The 12127-nt window shown below is 43.8% G+C and overlaps 1 protein-coding gene across 5 annotated transcripts in view; it reads right to left on the reverse strand.

Annotated features, from left to right (window-relative positions):
- GPC1 (glypican 1) overlaps positions 1-12127 on the reverse strand; it is a 300538-nt gene that overhangs the window by 98975 nt on the left and 189436 nt on the right. For all 5 annotated transcript variants that reach the window (XM_054836048.1, XM_054836047.1, XM_054836049.1 and 2 more), the window contains one exon: positions 8592-8750. In XM_054836048.1, coding sequence (XP_054692023.1) covers positions 8592-8750 — 159 coding nt within the window. The remainder of the gene's footprint in view (positions 1-8591; positions 8751-12127) is intronic.

Raw genomic sequence — 12127 nt, forward strand, 5'->3', positions numbered from 1 at the left:
ACCACATACCAAAAAACTCTGTTACATCCTTGCCCTCATATATGTAAGTTGTTTGCAGACTTCCTTCAGGGTTTTGATGATGGCTTCCACTTTGGAAGGGTCATTACACAAAAACCCACTTGTACCAAGACCCGAGGAGTGTTTAGAGCCAGTGCCTGTTCCCAATTAGGTGGGGGACACTGAGAATGAATGCATCAAAAGGTCTTGGTTGATACATGTCTGTAAGACGTGGGATGACATGATGTATTTTGTTCTCTTACCAGAAGATGATCATGGCATTTTGTGGGCTAGAGGGACTTCTGGTACTTCTGCATCTTACCCAAAGCCAAGGGACTTGAGCTCTGTTCCCACTTCTAGCACAAACCTGTCGTTTTATCTTCCACTCATCTCCTCCCTCCATAGTCCACTCACTCAAACCTGTTTTTTGTTTGGTTTTTTTTTGTTTTTAAACAACATCCTTAGACCACAGGTTGAGCCTAAAGACAGGCAGGATGCCCTGCAGTGTCTTACAGTAACAAGATGCTTCTTGGCTCTACGGATGTGCTACTTCAATGCCAATAACAATAAAGCAGAATCAACAGTTTGCTGCGAGCATTTCTGGTGAGAGAGAACAAAGTACTTCTATCATCTCAAATGGGAACAGATATCTTGAAGTAGTCAAAATAACACAATCTCCTATGCCAGGACATGCCGCATATTTCAGTATCGTATTTTCAAGCTTTTGTATATGCCGATCTGTAAGCAGGGACAGCACCTTGCCTCTGGAGCCCTTGATGCTACCAAACTACGGGATTCTTGGCAAATGTTGAACTGGGGAGGAATTAGCAACTCAAGAGCTGATTCAGAGCACTCACATTTCTTTGCAACAAGAGTAGCCCAGGAAATCCTAGTTTTTTCCTCTTATGAGAAACACTGAGCATCGGAGAGCTGAAGGGTGAAAACTGCTTCATGTGGAAACCAGTAAACCAGCTGGAAGATGGCTGACCGTAAACTGGTTCAAGACACGGGCTCTTCTGCAGAGCCATGCAGAAAAACCTCAGCTGTTCGTCTCCTGTTTCACTGCTCTGACATCCATCCGGCCATCTGAGTGCAACGCTGCCTCAGTCACTGAAGGCCACATCCAGCACTTGTAATAAAAGCTTGGCTGCTTACTCTGTGAAATCAGAGGTTTTCAAGAGATTTGTGCACTGATTCCTGAACATTAAAATAAACTCTGCCGACACTTTCTTCTGAAATTACTATCTGGACACCACTAATTTCTTGCAAAATGTGCCTGTGTCATCCACTATCTCAGAAGAGCAGGTGCTTTCTTTTATGTCCCCAAGCAGATGCACATTTCACTGTTCCCTGAGCACTCAGAGGCAGCTTTTTTTGAGTGCAAGACAAAACATGGTGACAGCTACTGAAACCAAGATGCCTGATCTACCTTTTCTACCTAATCTGACTTCTGCAGGGGTGAAGCAGCTCATCTCTTTGGGGTGTGCAAGCCCTTGCAGGAGGCACCCCAGTGTAGTGCTCTCATCCCAGCCACTGCCTTGTTTTGTTCTCTTTTCTTTCTATAAAAGAGAATATTGTGCCTATACCATCTGTTAAGCAAAGTGCAGCACGTACATTGCAATATACCCTGCAGCACACAACAGAGCCTCGCAGATTAAATGTGAAGAGAAGTGGCTGTAAGGGGAGAGAAAACTCCAGGTGCTGGAGCTGTTACAGGTGAGCCTAAGCATTTGCTTCCCCGAGGCAGCTACCTGTCAGGATTAATCTTGCTGAGCCCAGGAATGCGCCTCAGTAGACACCGCACCCCATTCCAGGAAACCATAAATACCAAACAAGATGCTCAGCACCACACATGAAAGTATCTTCTTTCTGCAGAGCGTGATTGCGGAGGAGTGACGGTCGGACTTGCATCAATCCTGCCTTGTGCTGTGGTTTTCTTAAGGTGGCTCCTTGGGGGAAACAAGGAAGGAGGCAAGTTGCTGCCTTCCTCCTAAGAAGGCCTCCAAGGGAACCCCCTTATTTGTTTCCCCATCCTGGATCTGCCTGAGGACCCTGTTTTTTTTATTTCCAGGTTAAAGGATGTTCTCTCTCTTTCTATCTCCTCCCAAAACCAACCCTAAGGGAAGGAAGTCCAGGGGAGCCAAAGGAACAATCTTTGATAGCCCCTCTTATAAGTACTTTTGCTAACAACTCCCAGAGGCAAAGCTGGGGGAGAACTGGGCTGCTTCTGAGCGATGCTGCCCAAGCCTCATGCAGGAGGGGGCACAAAACAATTAATGGTGCTTTGCCAAACAGGGTACCCTTGGCCTGTCAGAGAAATGCAGTGCAGGTGACGAACACTTATTTAGCAAAAGCGACTGACTCCCAGGTTTCTTGTCCTTCTGTTTCTGTGTCATCTCACTAGGAAAAAAAGACCGTTAAGCTTCCTGCTTATGTCAAACACCTTCCTCCCCTTAATTCCCTCCTCTTCCTCAGTTTCCCTGACTCTACTAGCTTTCTGTTTGGGGGCTCAAGTGTTTTAGGCCCATTTATACTTTCCAATTTGGAAAAGATGCCTGTGCACAGGCACTGCTTGATATTAGATGTTCAGTTATGAGACCAACAGAAGCCAATGCAAGAGGTCAGCACTCTCCCACAGAGCTGAGTCCATGGCCAAGGCCACCAACTGAAGCCACACACCACAATTTGAGGGGCAGAGCACCAGCGTGGGGAGTTACCACAAAAAAGAGCATCCCCGGCTAATTAGGGGCTTCTGGATGAAAAGTAATATATTTAAAGTCCAGACCCAAATGCTTGGCTCCTAGGAGCAGCCAGTGCCAATGCCAAGGGCAGCGGGAGGCAGCCAGCTCACCGAGCGTAGGCTGGGACTGCCAGAGGGACACTGCCGGCTCCGGAAGTGCTCCTTTCCACAACCTTTGAAATAAAGGAAGCTATTTCAAAACACAGCAGCATTTCCATATTTTAAGGCATAACCAGCCCCTGGAAAACTTCTTTCCTGTTCCTACATAAACACAGTATCTTTCAGACAGCGCCTCACCAAACCCACGGAACACTCGTAGCCCAGAGCAGAGGTGGCAGGATGCTGGAAGTGTGGAGCAGTTGTGTTGGATCAATGCATTTGGGGACAGAGTCCCCGTAGCCCAGATCATCATTGCTTCAGTCTTCTGTCAATCATTTTCTGCACAGAGTAGTCCTACATCACTCAGAACACATCCTTTGGTGTGTGGGCCACCAAATTCAGATACCTTAAAATTTCAGGCTGGCAGGGCTTGGTTCATGTTATCAGCAACTGAGAAAATCCCTGCAAAATTCAGATTCAGGTCTGGATTTTGTAGTCCATGTTTAAAGTCAGCAGGTAGGACAGAGCTCTGCCTGCTGGGCTTATTCCACAGCCTCCTGATCAGCTTCCTTAAGCATCCACAGTATACGTAAATAAATATATCTATATATGCCTCTCTCCCCAAACAGTCCTTCTAGGGGCTGAAACTCTAGGTACTGTGGGTTAAATAAGTCAGTTCCTCTGATGAAGGTACGTTTGGTTGAATTTTAAACAAGGGGCCTTTAGAAATCTCCAAAATTTTAACCATCAGTGTGTAACAGCTTCTAGGACGTTCCCCACCTTGTAACATTTAAAACAATGATTCATCTTCATACGAAATATGTAACGGTCTAAAACTAACTCTCGAATAACGTTAATTATCTGCATGGTCTGTGTTTCAGCATATGCAATTTCCAGCTACCAACACTGGACATTATGAAAGCTTTTACATGACATCAACTTTCCAATGAGCAGCCACCTATAAAATACATAATTTTTAACCTGCATTTGATTGTCACAGCTTAAAAATCCCAGAATTTATGAGAGCTATGAATCGTTTTCAGACTATACAGTATGGAATAAAAGCCAAGATTTTTGGTTCGGCTTGTTGATATTTCCTGAAAACATGAAACAATTCTGAAAGGACAGATTTCCTGGCTCACAGCTAAAGGTCAGCAGTCACATAGGGAGCGCTTGCTAAGTGTACCAAAATGATTGGGAAGGAAAGATTGGCACAACACTGCAGTATTATTAAAAAGTGATTTAAGTGGAGAAGAAGGGAGAAAAGAGAGAGACAGACAAGGATTAGGCTCTCAACAAGTGAGCTTTCATCAAGACTAGAAAAACAGCCTTGTTCCTTGCTGCTTGCAGCCCCTCGCTGTCACTCCAAGCACTGCTTGCTCTCACTCCCTCCTTCCGCCCCTCTACCAGCCATGCAGCCCCAGCCCATGTTGTCTTCTCGGGCTGCGCCGGCTCCTATCGTGACTGCTCTGACTAAGCATCACAAATCACTCGTTTGGCCTTTCCTGCATGGTCCAGAAGTTTTTCCAGGCTCAGCTCTGTGTTCTGTAACAGATTATGCAGGCACAAGTTTCATTGGGAAGGACTGGAGTTCAGAAGTCCCATAACTTTGTGCAACAGTGACTTAGAGTCGTGTCATATGCAAAAAAACCCCCTCATTTTCCCAAGGAATCTCCCCCAAACCTGCCCAATGTTTGTAACTTGCTCGCAGCACAAATCAAGAACCAAAGCACTTTACTGGCTAACTCCTATTCTGCAGCCAGCAGAGGGGGCAACAGGCAGCTCTCAGCAGTTTCTTGAAACCATCTGCTTGAGGAAAGTTCTTTCTCAAAGTATTTTATTTTATAATAACAGACCAAAAATTTCCCATCCACTGAGATGATACCAAAACAAGCACATTCTGCAATTAAAATCTCTGAGGCATGTATAATGTTGGTAGCATCTTTAAAACAGTATTTAGTACCAGTCTCAACAGAGACTGTCCCAGCTTCCTCCAAGCCTCCTAATCTTGTTTTCACTTTTATTATTCAAGTTTTACTTTCAAAGTATGGGTTATGTACAATTTTCCAGGCAAATAAACTCTGACCAAAGCCAGCCTGGCAGCCTCCAGCAGGTCCCTGCCACAGGCTGTGCACCCAGGTAACTACATCTCCCTCCCTGCCTGACCAAGAGCCCTGGGACATCAGAATGAACAAAGAATTTGTGCGTATAATCCTGCTAATGAAATACCACTACTCTGACCTCAACGTCCTCCATATCGCTGACTTATCAAAAGCATATGCTCCTATCACTCATAGTCTGTGCTTTTTTTTTTTCCTTTTCTTTTTTAAATTAAAACCAATTGGTTGTAGAGCAAAATCCTACCTTTTCAGCTAAAAGGTTAACAGCAAGCCAATGACACGTGTAGCTCGAACCCAATACCCCCAAATCCTGCTAACTACAGTAAACTAAAGGAAAACAATAAATGCACTAGTAAGCAGCTAAGCAATACTGTAGGCTGTTAAACTTTAAATTTAGCCCTGGCAGATCCTGGGGGAAGGGCATCCCAGCAGGCATGTGTCCTCTGCTATGCAGAGAGAGTGCTCAAACCATAGGATCCTATTCCACATATATCACTTCTGACTGTCTGGCTATACTTATTGTATGTCATCTGTGTTTTGTATGTATATTTTCTCTAAAAATATTTTGTATGAGATAAAGGACATTCTGCCCTTGGCCACCAAGTGTTTGCCCCAAAAGCAGCCAGTGAGACTGAAACAACAGATTGTATTTTTTTTTATATATATATATATATATATATATATATATAAAGATTATTATTCCTTGCAACAGGACAAAGCTGTAGCTCAGAATAGAGGTGCTCTGACAATTTAGGGCTTTACAGACAACAACCTGCAAGGATTAATTATTCTCCAAAGCAAAATGTTGACCGCTAGCATGGAGAATATTACTTCAGAGGCAGATTGGTGTAGCCTTGTTATTTTCTAGCTGGAGCTTCAGGGCAACGTACAAGTAGAGACTGTTGCCATGATCAGTGGTGAGATTACAAAAGCAAGATTTGCTGTGAAGAATCTAAAAAAGACAGCTCCAGGCTTAAAGTTCAATGTGCCACACCTGCTAGCAGAGAATATATGAATAATCTGATCTCCAGGCTGCAAATACTACAAGAAAGGGTTGGACATCCCCATCCAGTGGAGCCTCCCCCACTATATCCTCCTAAGGCCAAACAAAATCACTGATATGAAGACAAGCAGTGCATTGGTACCTCTGCAACCCCCAAACCTGCACTCCGAGCTGCTGCTAAGGAAATCCAGCAAAACCAGGCATTCGGTGCCAGACAGACTAGAACTCATCAATCTGACATTAAAAAACCCTTTTATTGAACAATTCTAAATAGCACTACCTACAAAAAGTCTTGTTAACTGTGAGATTAATAACATTAACTGGAAAATTATGTGGTTTCTATGGCATTGTTTCAGCAGCTGAAGTAATTCCATTACCCCATCACCGAACACTCTCAATTTTAAACCATCTATGCAGTAGCTAAAGAAAAAATACTAATACTGCTTATAGGTAAAGTCATGCTGGAAACTCAGACACAATATGATGAATTTTTCTTTTTTAAAATCATGTCTTGCATAAATTATAAACTCTATATTGATTGCAAGGGCAGTTAAGCAAACTAAAAAGGTATAATGGGAGCAGGAGACATCTTCTTGGCCTTGCGGGCTCAAGTGAGGTTATTCCCACTGCAAAACAGCAATGGTCTGTGCATTATGGTCGGCTAAAGTAGTACTTTGCTTATTGAACACTTACTTTGTTTGATGCTTAAAAGAAACTCGGGTATGCACCACAGAAAAAAAGTTCTATTTTTGTAAAATGCTGGGGAGCAAAAAAAAGAAAAAAAAGAGAGGAGAAGAGGAGAAAAGAGAAAAGAAAAAAGAGAAAAGAAAAAAGAGAAAAGAAAAAAGAGAAAAGAAAAAAGAGAAAAGAAAAAAGAGAAAAGAAAAAAGAGAAAAGAAAAAAGAGAAAAGAAAAAAGAGAGAAGAAAAAAGAGAGAAGAAAAAAGAAGAAAAAAGAGAGAAGAAAAAAGAAAAAAGAGAAAAGAAAAAAGAGAAAAGAAAAAAAGAGAAAAGAAAAAAAAGAGAAAAGAAAAAAAAGAGAAAAGAAAAAAGAAAAAAGAAAAAAAGAAAAAAAAAGCCCTTATAGCCCTAATGCCATCTCAGTACAAGCATCCTCCTTTCATATGCTTGGCTTTGTTTACTATTATTCTTGTTGCTGTTATTATTATTATTGATCCACCAAAACATCACACTCATACTAAAACAGTTCTTCACGAGGCAATTTCTGCTCATCAATATAATCCTCAAAGCTTCCATCAAATTTTGCACTCTCTTACATGACAGACGTAGAACTATGTTCTTTTGAGCGTCTGTGGCAAAAATAAAGAGCAGCTTTTATTCGATACCAGCCAATGCTGCAATAGTCAGTGGAGGGAGAGGGTGCCAAGGCTGGTGAGTGTTTGGTGTTCACCCCTGTGAAGGGCTGGATTTCAGAGGTCAGCGAGCGCGCTCAGCGGCAGCAATATCAGGTCCCATTCAGACATCAGTCTGAGCAACCAGCATTCTAAGGCTCTTTTGAAAGTCTTGGTTATCACTTTTTAAGGCAGTTGAAAAATCAATTAATTTTGAGCTTTTAAAGGAATGCCTTCTCTGTGGTCACCCCTGGCCACACAGTTACAATGCATTTTGCAGAGATGCACTGCCTTTTCTTTCTATTCAGTGCAAAAGCACTTAATCTCAGTTATCAGCTCCCTGAAGGTCAGGCTTATTTCTTTAGATCTATTATTTACTGCTTGAAATTTCCAGTTCCACCTTTCTGGCTATTATAGCTTCTTTCCCCAACTCCTATTCTTTTCACGATAACTCCATATGATGACTGTTGATAAAGTTAGGAGGACCGTGATTCTAAATGTCTGACCTTCTTCAAAATCTGATAATGGATACAGTTTCTGAATCATAGGTCATCTCAATTTTGCCAATAAACCACTTATTTCCAGTGGCCTTCAGACCTTGAGCCTTACTGTGCACTGCAAAATGGATTCTTCAGGGAACAATAAGAGAGCCATCCTTAGCCTTTGCTTAGTACGTTAGGAGGGATACTGTACTTTGGAGAGCATGTTTGTCCACATCTTATGTGCCAGAGTCTCTAAAACCTTCACTGCTGTACAACACTTTCTGATGTTTGTACAAAGCCAAAACTTGCAAGTGTCTAATATGAACTAACTTCCTTTTCATTTGCAATCTATATGGAAAGGACAAGAAAAATTCATGCCTCCTTAAACCCTCCCCATCTACTCAGGGCTATCCAGTCACCTTTACCACATTCTTCAACTTACAGATCAAGGCACAGTGCCAAGTTTTTCATCGCTACCTCAAATGTTATGCTGCTGTGGTAGACCTGATTACGCCATGCTTGTAAAAGCTGTGTCGATGCCAAGGTACACAATTTGTTGGTACGAGTGCCTGCCAGCCTCCTGCAATGGCTTCACTGAAACGGAGCTCTCAAAATTACTTGATCTTGCAAAAACACTGCCAAAGGTACAATTCCTATTGAAGGTCAACATTTCACACAAACTATCGAGCGAGATGCAGAGGAAGGCATGTCAAACACAAATCCCTGGCTCAAACACTGCTTAGAAAGTTAAGCAGTGACTGGATCCTGAGCAGGGGGGAACTGAGCAGGTTTTACTTACTGTCAAAGCTTCTGTGCTGCGCTGTTAGGGTTGTCTGCACGGAGCGACCGGCCTCTTTCAGCATGGCTTCAAATTCACTTCGGCTTTTGTTTGCAAAGTTCTCCTCCATCTCGCTGGTGCAGCAGGTATAACCTTGTGGGCAGATTCGCAGGTGCTCCCCTAAAATGAGAGAAAACAGAGTTGAATGGCCAGGTCTGCAAAAGGGAGGATTTCAACCCAGAGAACCTCAGCATAAAAATATTCCAGCTCCCTAGTAACCTGGGATTGCATCAAGCTTTACATGTTTACCCCCTAATTTGAGTTATCCTGCGTTAGTTCAGCCGTTGGTGTGAATGCAGGTACAAATTTTCTTGCTGCTGACTGCGAGGGAAAGAAAAGTGAAGGAGATAAAATTCAGATGTGGGGCAAGGAGAAGGGAAATACAAGTGTCTCCCATTCAAAGTCTGCCCTAGAATCCCTCTAGGAATTGGGACATGGAAGTCTGATTAAATGACACAGTAACTGTCCTCATTAGATTTAACACGTATATTAGAACAACTGTTTGAAACTACTTTGTCAAGAAAAAAACCCAACTCCACCACGCACCCCCGGCTCCCAAGCCAACCCCCCAAAACACGTCTCCTGAGAAGGCATTTCCATAACCAGAGAGGTGAGACTAGGGAGAAGTTTTCAAAAGACAGAGACGTGCTGAACGCCAGTGGAATTTGGGTGACACATTCCCCTCCATAAATTTTGAAATCTGCCCATTTACTGTTTTTTCAATGAAAAATTTATCTCCCAGAAAGAGACACCACCACCCAAAAAAGGGTTGCTATGACAATCGCTGATGGAATATGCCCTTTGCTATAAGGAAGGACAGGAAGGTAAGAGGACACAGCAGTTAAATTGAAAAATTCTTCAGTATGGGATCTCCTCCTGCCCTCTGCAATCTCTTTATTGTGGAGAAGCAAGCGTTTGCATAGGCAGAGTCAGCAACATTTTAAAAATAATTGCTTAAATTCTTATGAGTCCTTACAAAGACACATCCACCTGCAAACACACCCTACGTGTCTCCTTACCCAGCAATAAGAATTCATTTGAATGAAATCAAATATCAGGGTTGGGGTTTTTTTTTAAATAATAACACCCCCCCTTGTTCCAAGCATGCATGAGATAAACCAATTACAAAGAAGTTACCGCACTTAACATAATTTGATTGGGATTGCCAATGATTTTGCTGGCAGTTTTACAGGACTGCTATCTTAACGTCATAGCTGAGCTGAACCATATATTCAAAATCATGTTTTATCTTGTGTGTCTTGACAGCTTCAAATCCTGAACCTGCAGAGTCCTCCAGAGTTTCCCATTAAAGTTCTTCGCTATTTCCAGCGCAGAGCCCTTAGCAAGTGGGCGCCTTTGGGTAAAAGGGTCTTTGAAACTGGGCATGCGTCCTACCCCTGTGAATGCCATGTCATTAGTAACCTAAGAGCAATTTTAACAGGAGTGCTCTGTGGTTGATGTATTTTAAGCAGAAGCCATTCATGATGAGTTCGCATTTTGCTGGCCCTCACGTCCCTGCTCTGGAGCAACCTCTGCAGGGCGCTGGGGTGAGCCTGCCCTTTGGGGAACAGGGTATCACGTGCATCTGCACCCCCAGAGCAGCCTGCCTGCCTGCGCGACGGGAATTGCTGCTCACCAGCTTTCGTAGGAGAGTAACTCCCATCATCAGGCTTGTGTCTTACTCTTGGCTGACAGGAGTGTCAGGGAAGGCAGCATGTCCCATGGGCTCCCATCTCCCCCAGGACTCCCTCCCAGTCCCCACGAGAACCCAGGCACCAGAGTGTCACACCATCAAAGCTACGGGAAAAGCAGCAACTTGCTTCAATATAAAAACTAAGAGTCAAATATAAACATCATGTGGCTCAACGCTTGCCGTACCAAATGCAATTTAAGTTACGGTGCTTGCCTTTCCTTCCTTCATAAACTTGATTCTTGCAATTCATTCCCTGAGCTCATTTCTGTAAAGCTGCCTTTGTACGAGAAAGTCATCATGAGGCTTGCTGACATGCGAGAGACAGGCAGAAAAAGGGAGCTATAATTTTTTGACAAGACACAGCTTTGTTTCCTGTCACGGCAAATTAAAAACTTTCTTCCTGTCCAGCCTCTTCCACCCAATTTCTGCTGCCACGGGATTTCTGATGGGGATCGAAGTTTTGGTGACAGCTGTTTTGCTGCGGCATGCATCCTTCCGGGCCGCCCTTGGTGCCCTCAGGACAAAGTGAGGCCTTTGCAGTGCCCAGCCTCTCTGAAAGGCCTGTAAACAAGGAAACAGCTCCCAAAGGATCACAATGGTTCCCAAAGACTGCCTTTACCACCACTGGCTCAGTCGCTGAAAAATTTTGCAGATGAGACCCTGGTCCTGTGAGACTTTGTGCTCGATAGCACCCAAAAGCACGAGCACTCCCGCCACTTCTCCATGCACCGTTACCCACCAGGGCTTACAGGATCTGCCTAAGCCACAAACAACCCTTTATAAATCCCCTGTTTTGGTAAACCAAGATAAAGCAGTAGGAACCGACCGCCTGGGGAACCTCCATCTCCTGGCCTGCTGCCAGCAAGCAGGGCCTGGCTGTGCCATGGTCTCCGGCGCCTCAGGCAGGATTCAGGCAGGAGACCTGCCTGAAACTAGGGAGGGCAAACATGGCCGCCTCAGCAAGGAGACACCTACATGTTCATCAAAGCTGCCGGTCAAGTGGGTTGCCCCCACACAAGCCTTAGGAACTAAAGGGGGAAAGCGTGGGGATTGCCTCTGGGGAAGAGCAGGGCCTGTCCTCAGGAGGAAGATGGACGGGGAGGAAGAGCCCCGCGTTGCGCCCGAGCTGCCTGACGAACAATGAGGAGCAGCAGCAGTGCGAGGCACGCTAATTAAAACGTGACATGACCAGACAAAAACCTCCACGCTCCCACCCCAGGCAAAGCGGAGCGTGTTTCAGCACAATGGCATCAGTCCAACCCCTTGCTGCGCTAGCTGAGCTTCAAATAACCTCCCGCCGGCCGGCACCAGGAACAGAGCGGGAAAGAGAGACGGGAAAAATTAAAAAGACAGAAAGGAAGGGAAAAGTCACACCTGTAGCTAAAATTGCTTAATTTTACACAACTTTGTGAATTCAAGATAGATTTTTTTTTAAATGCTCAAACTCAGAGCAGTCTCAATCCCTTTTGAAGAAATGTTTATCTTAGCTTTCTGCTTTTCTGAGCACCACAGCACTTTATCTCAGTGGGAAGTGAAGTTTTTATCATTTGTCTTTGTAATTCAAACTCAGTGCACACAAAACAGTCTTACAGCACTACGAAAATGCTTTGCTTTCTTTGCTTTTTAACCTGACCCACCCTGGAAACATTCACTATTATTATTTAACCTTTTTTTATTGACTCCCAAATAAACATACTCTAGACTGTATTTTTGCTCTCCTTGTACTTCAAAGTTCATTTGTTTGCTAACTTGCTGTTATGTCATTGCTGAAGCTGCACTATAAATATCTCTGGGTTCACTTGGC

Source organism: Grus americana, chromosome 9 (assembly GCF_028858705.1).
Source record: "Grus americana isolate bGruAme1 chromosome 9, bGruAme1.mat, whole genome shotgun sequence".
In the NCBI taxonomy this organism is placed as follows: Eukaryota; Metazoa; Chordata; class Aves; order Gruiformes; family Gruidae; genus Grus; species Grus americana.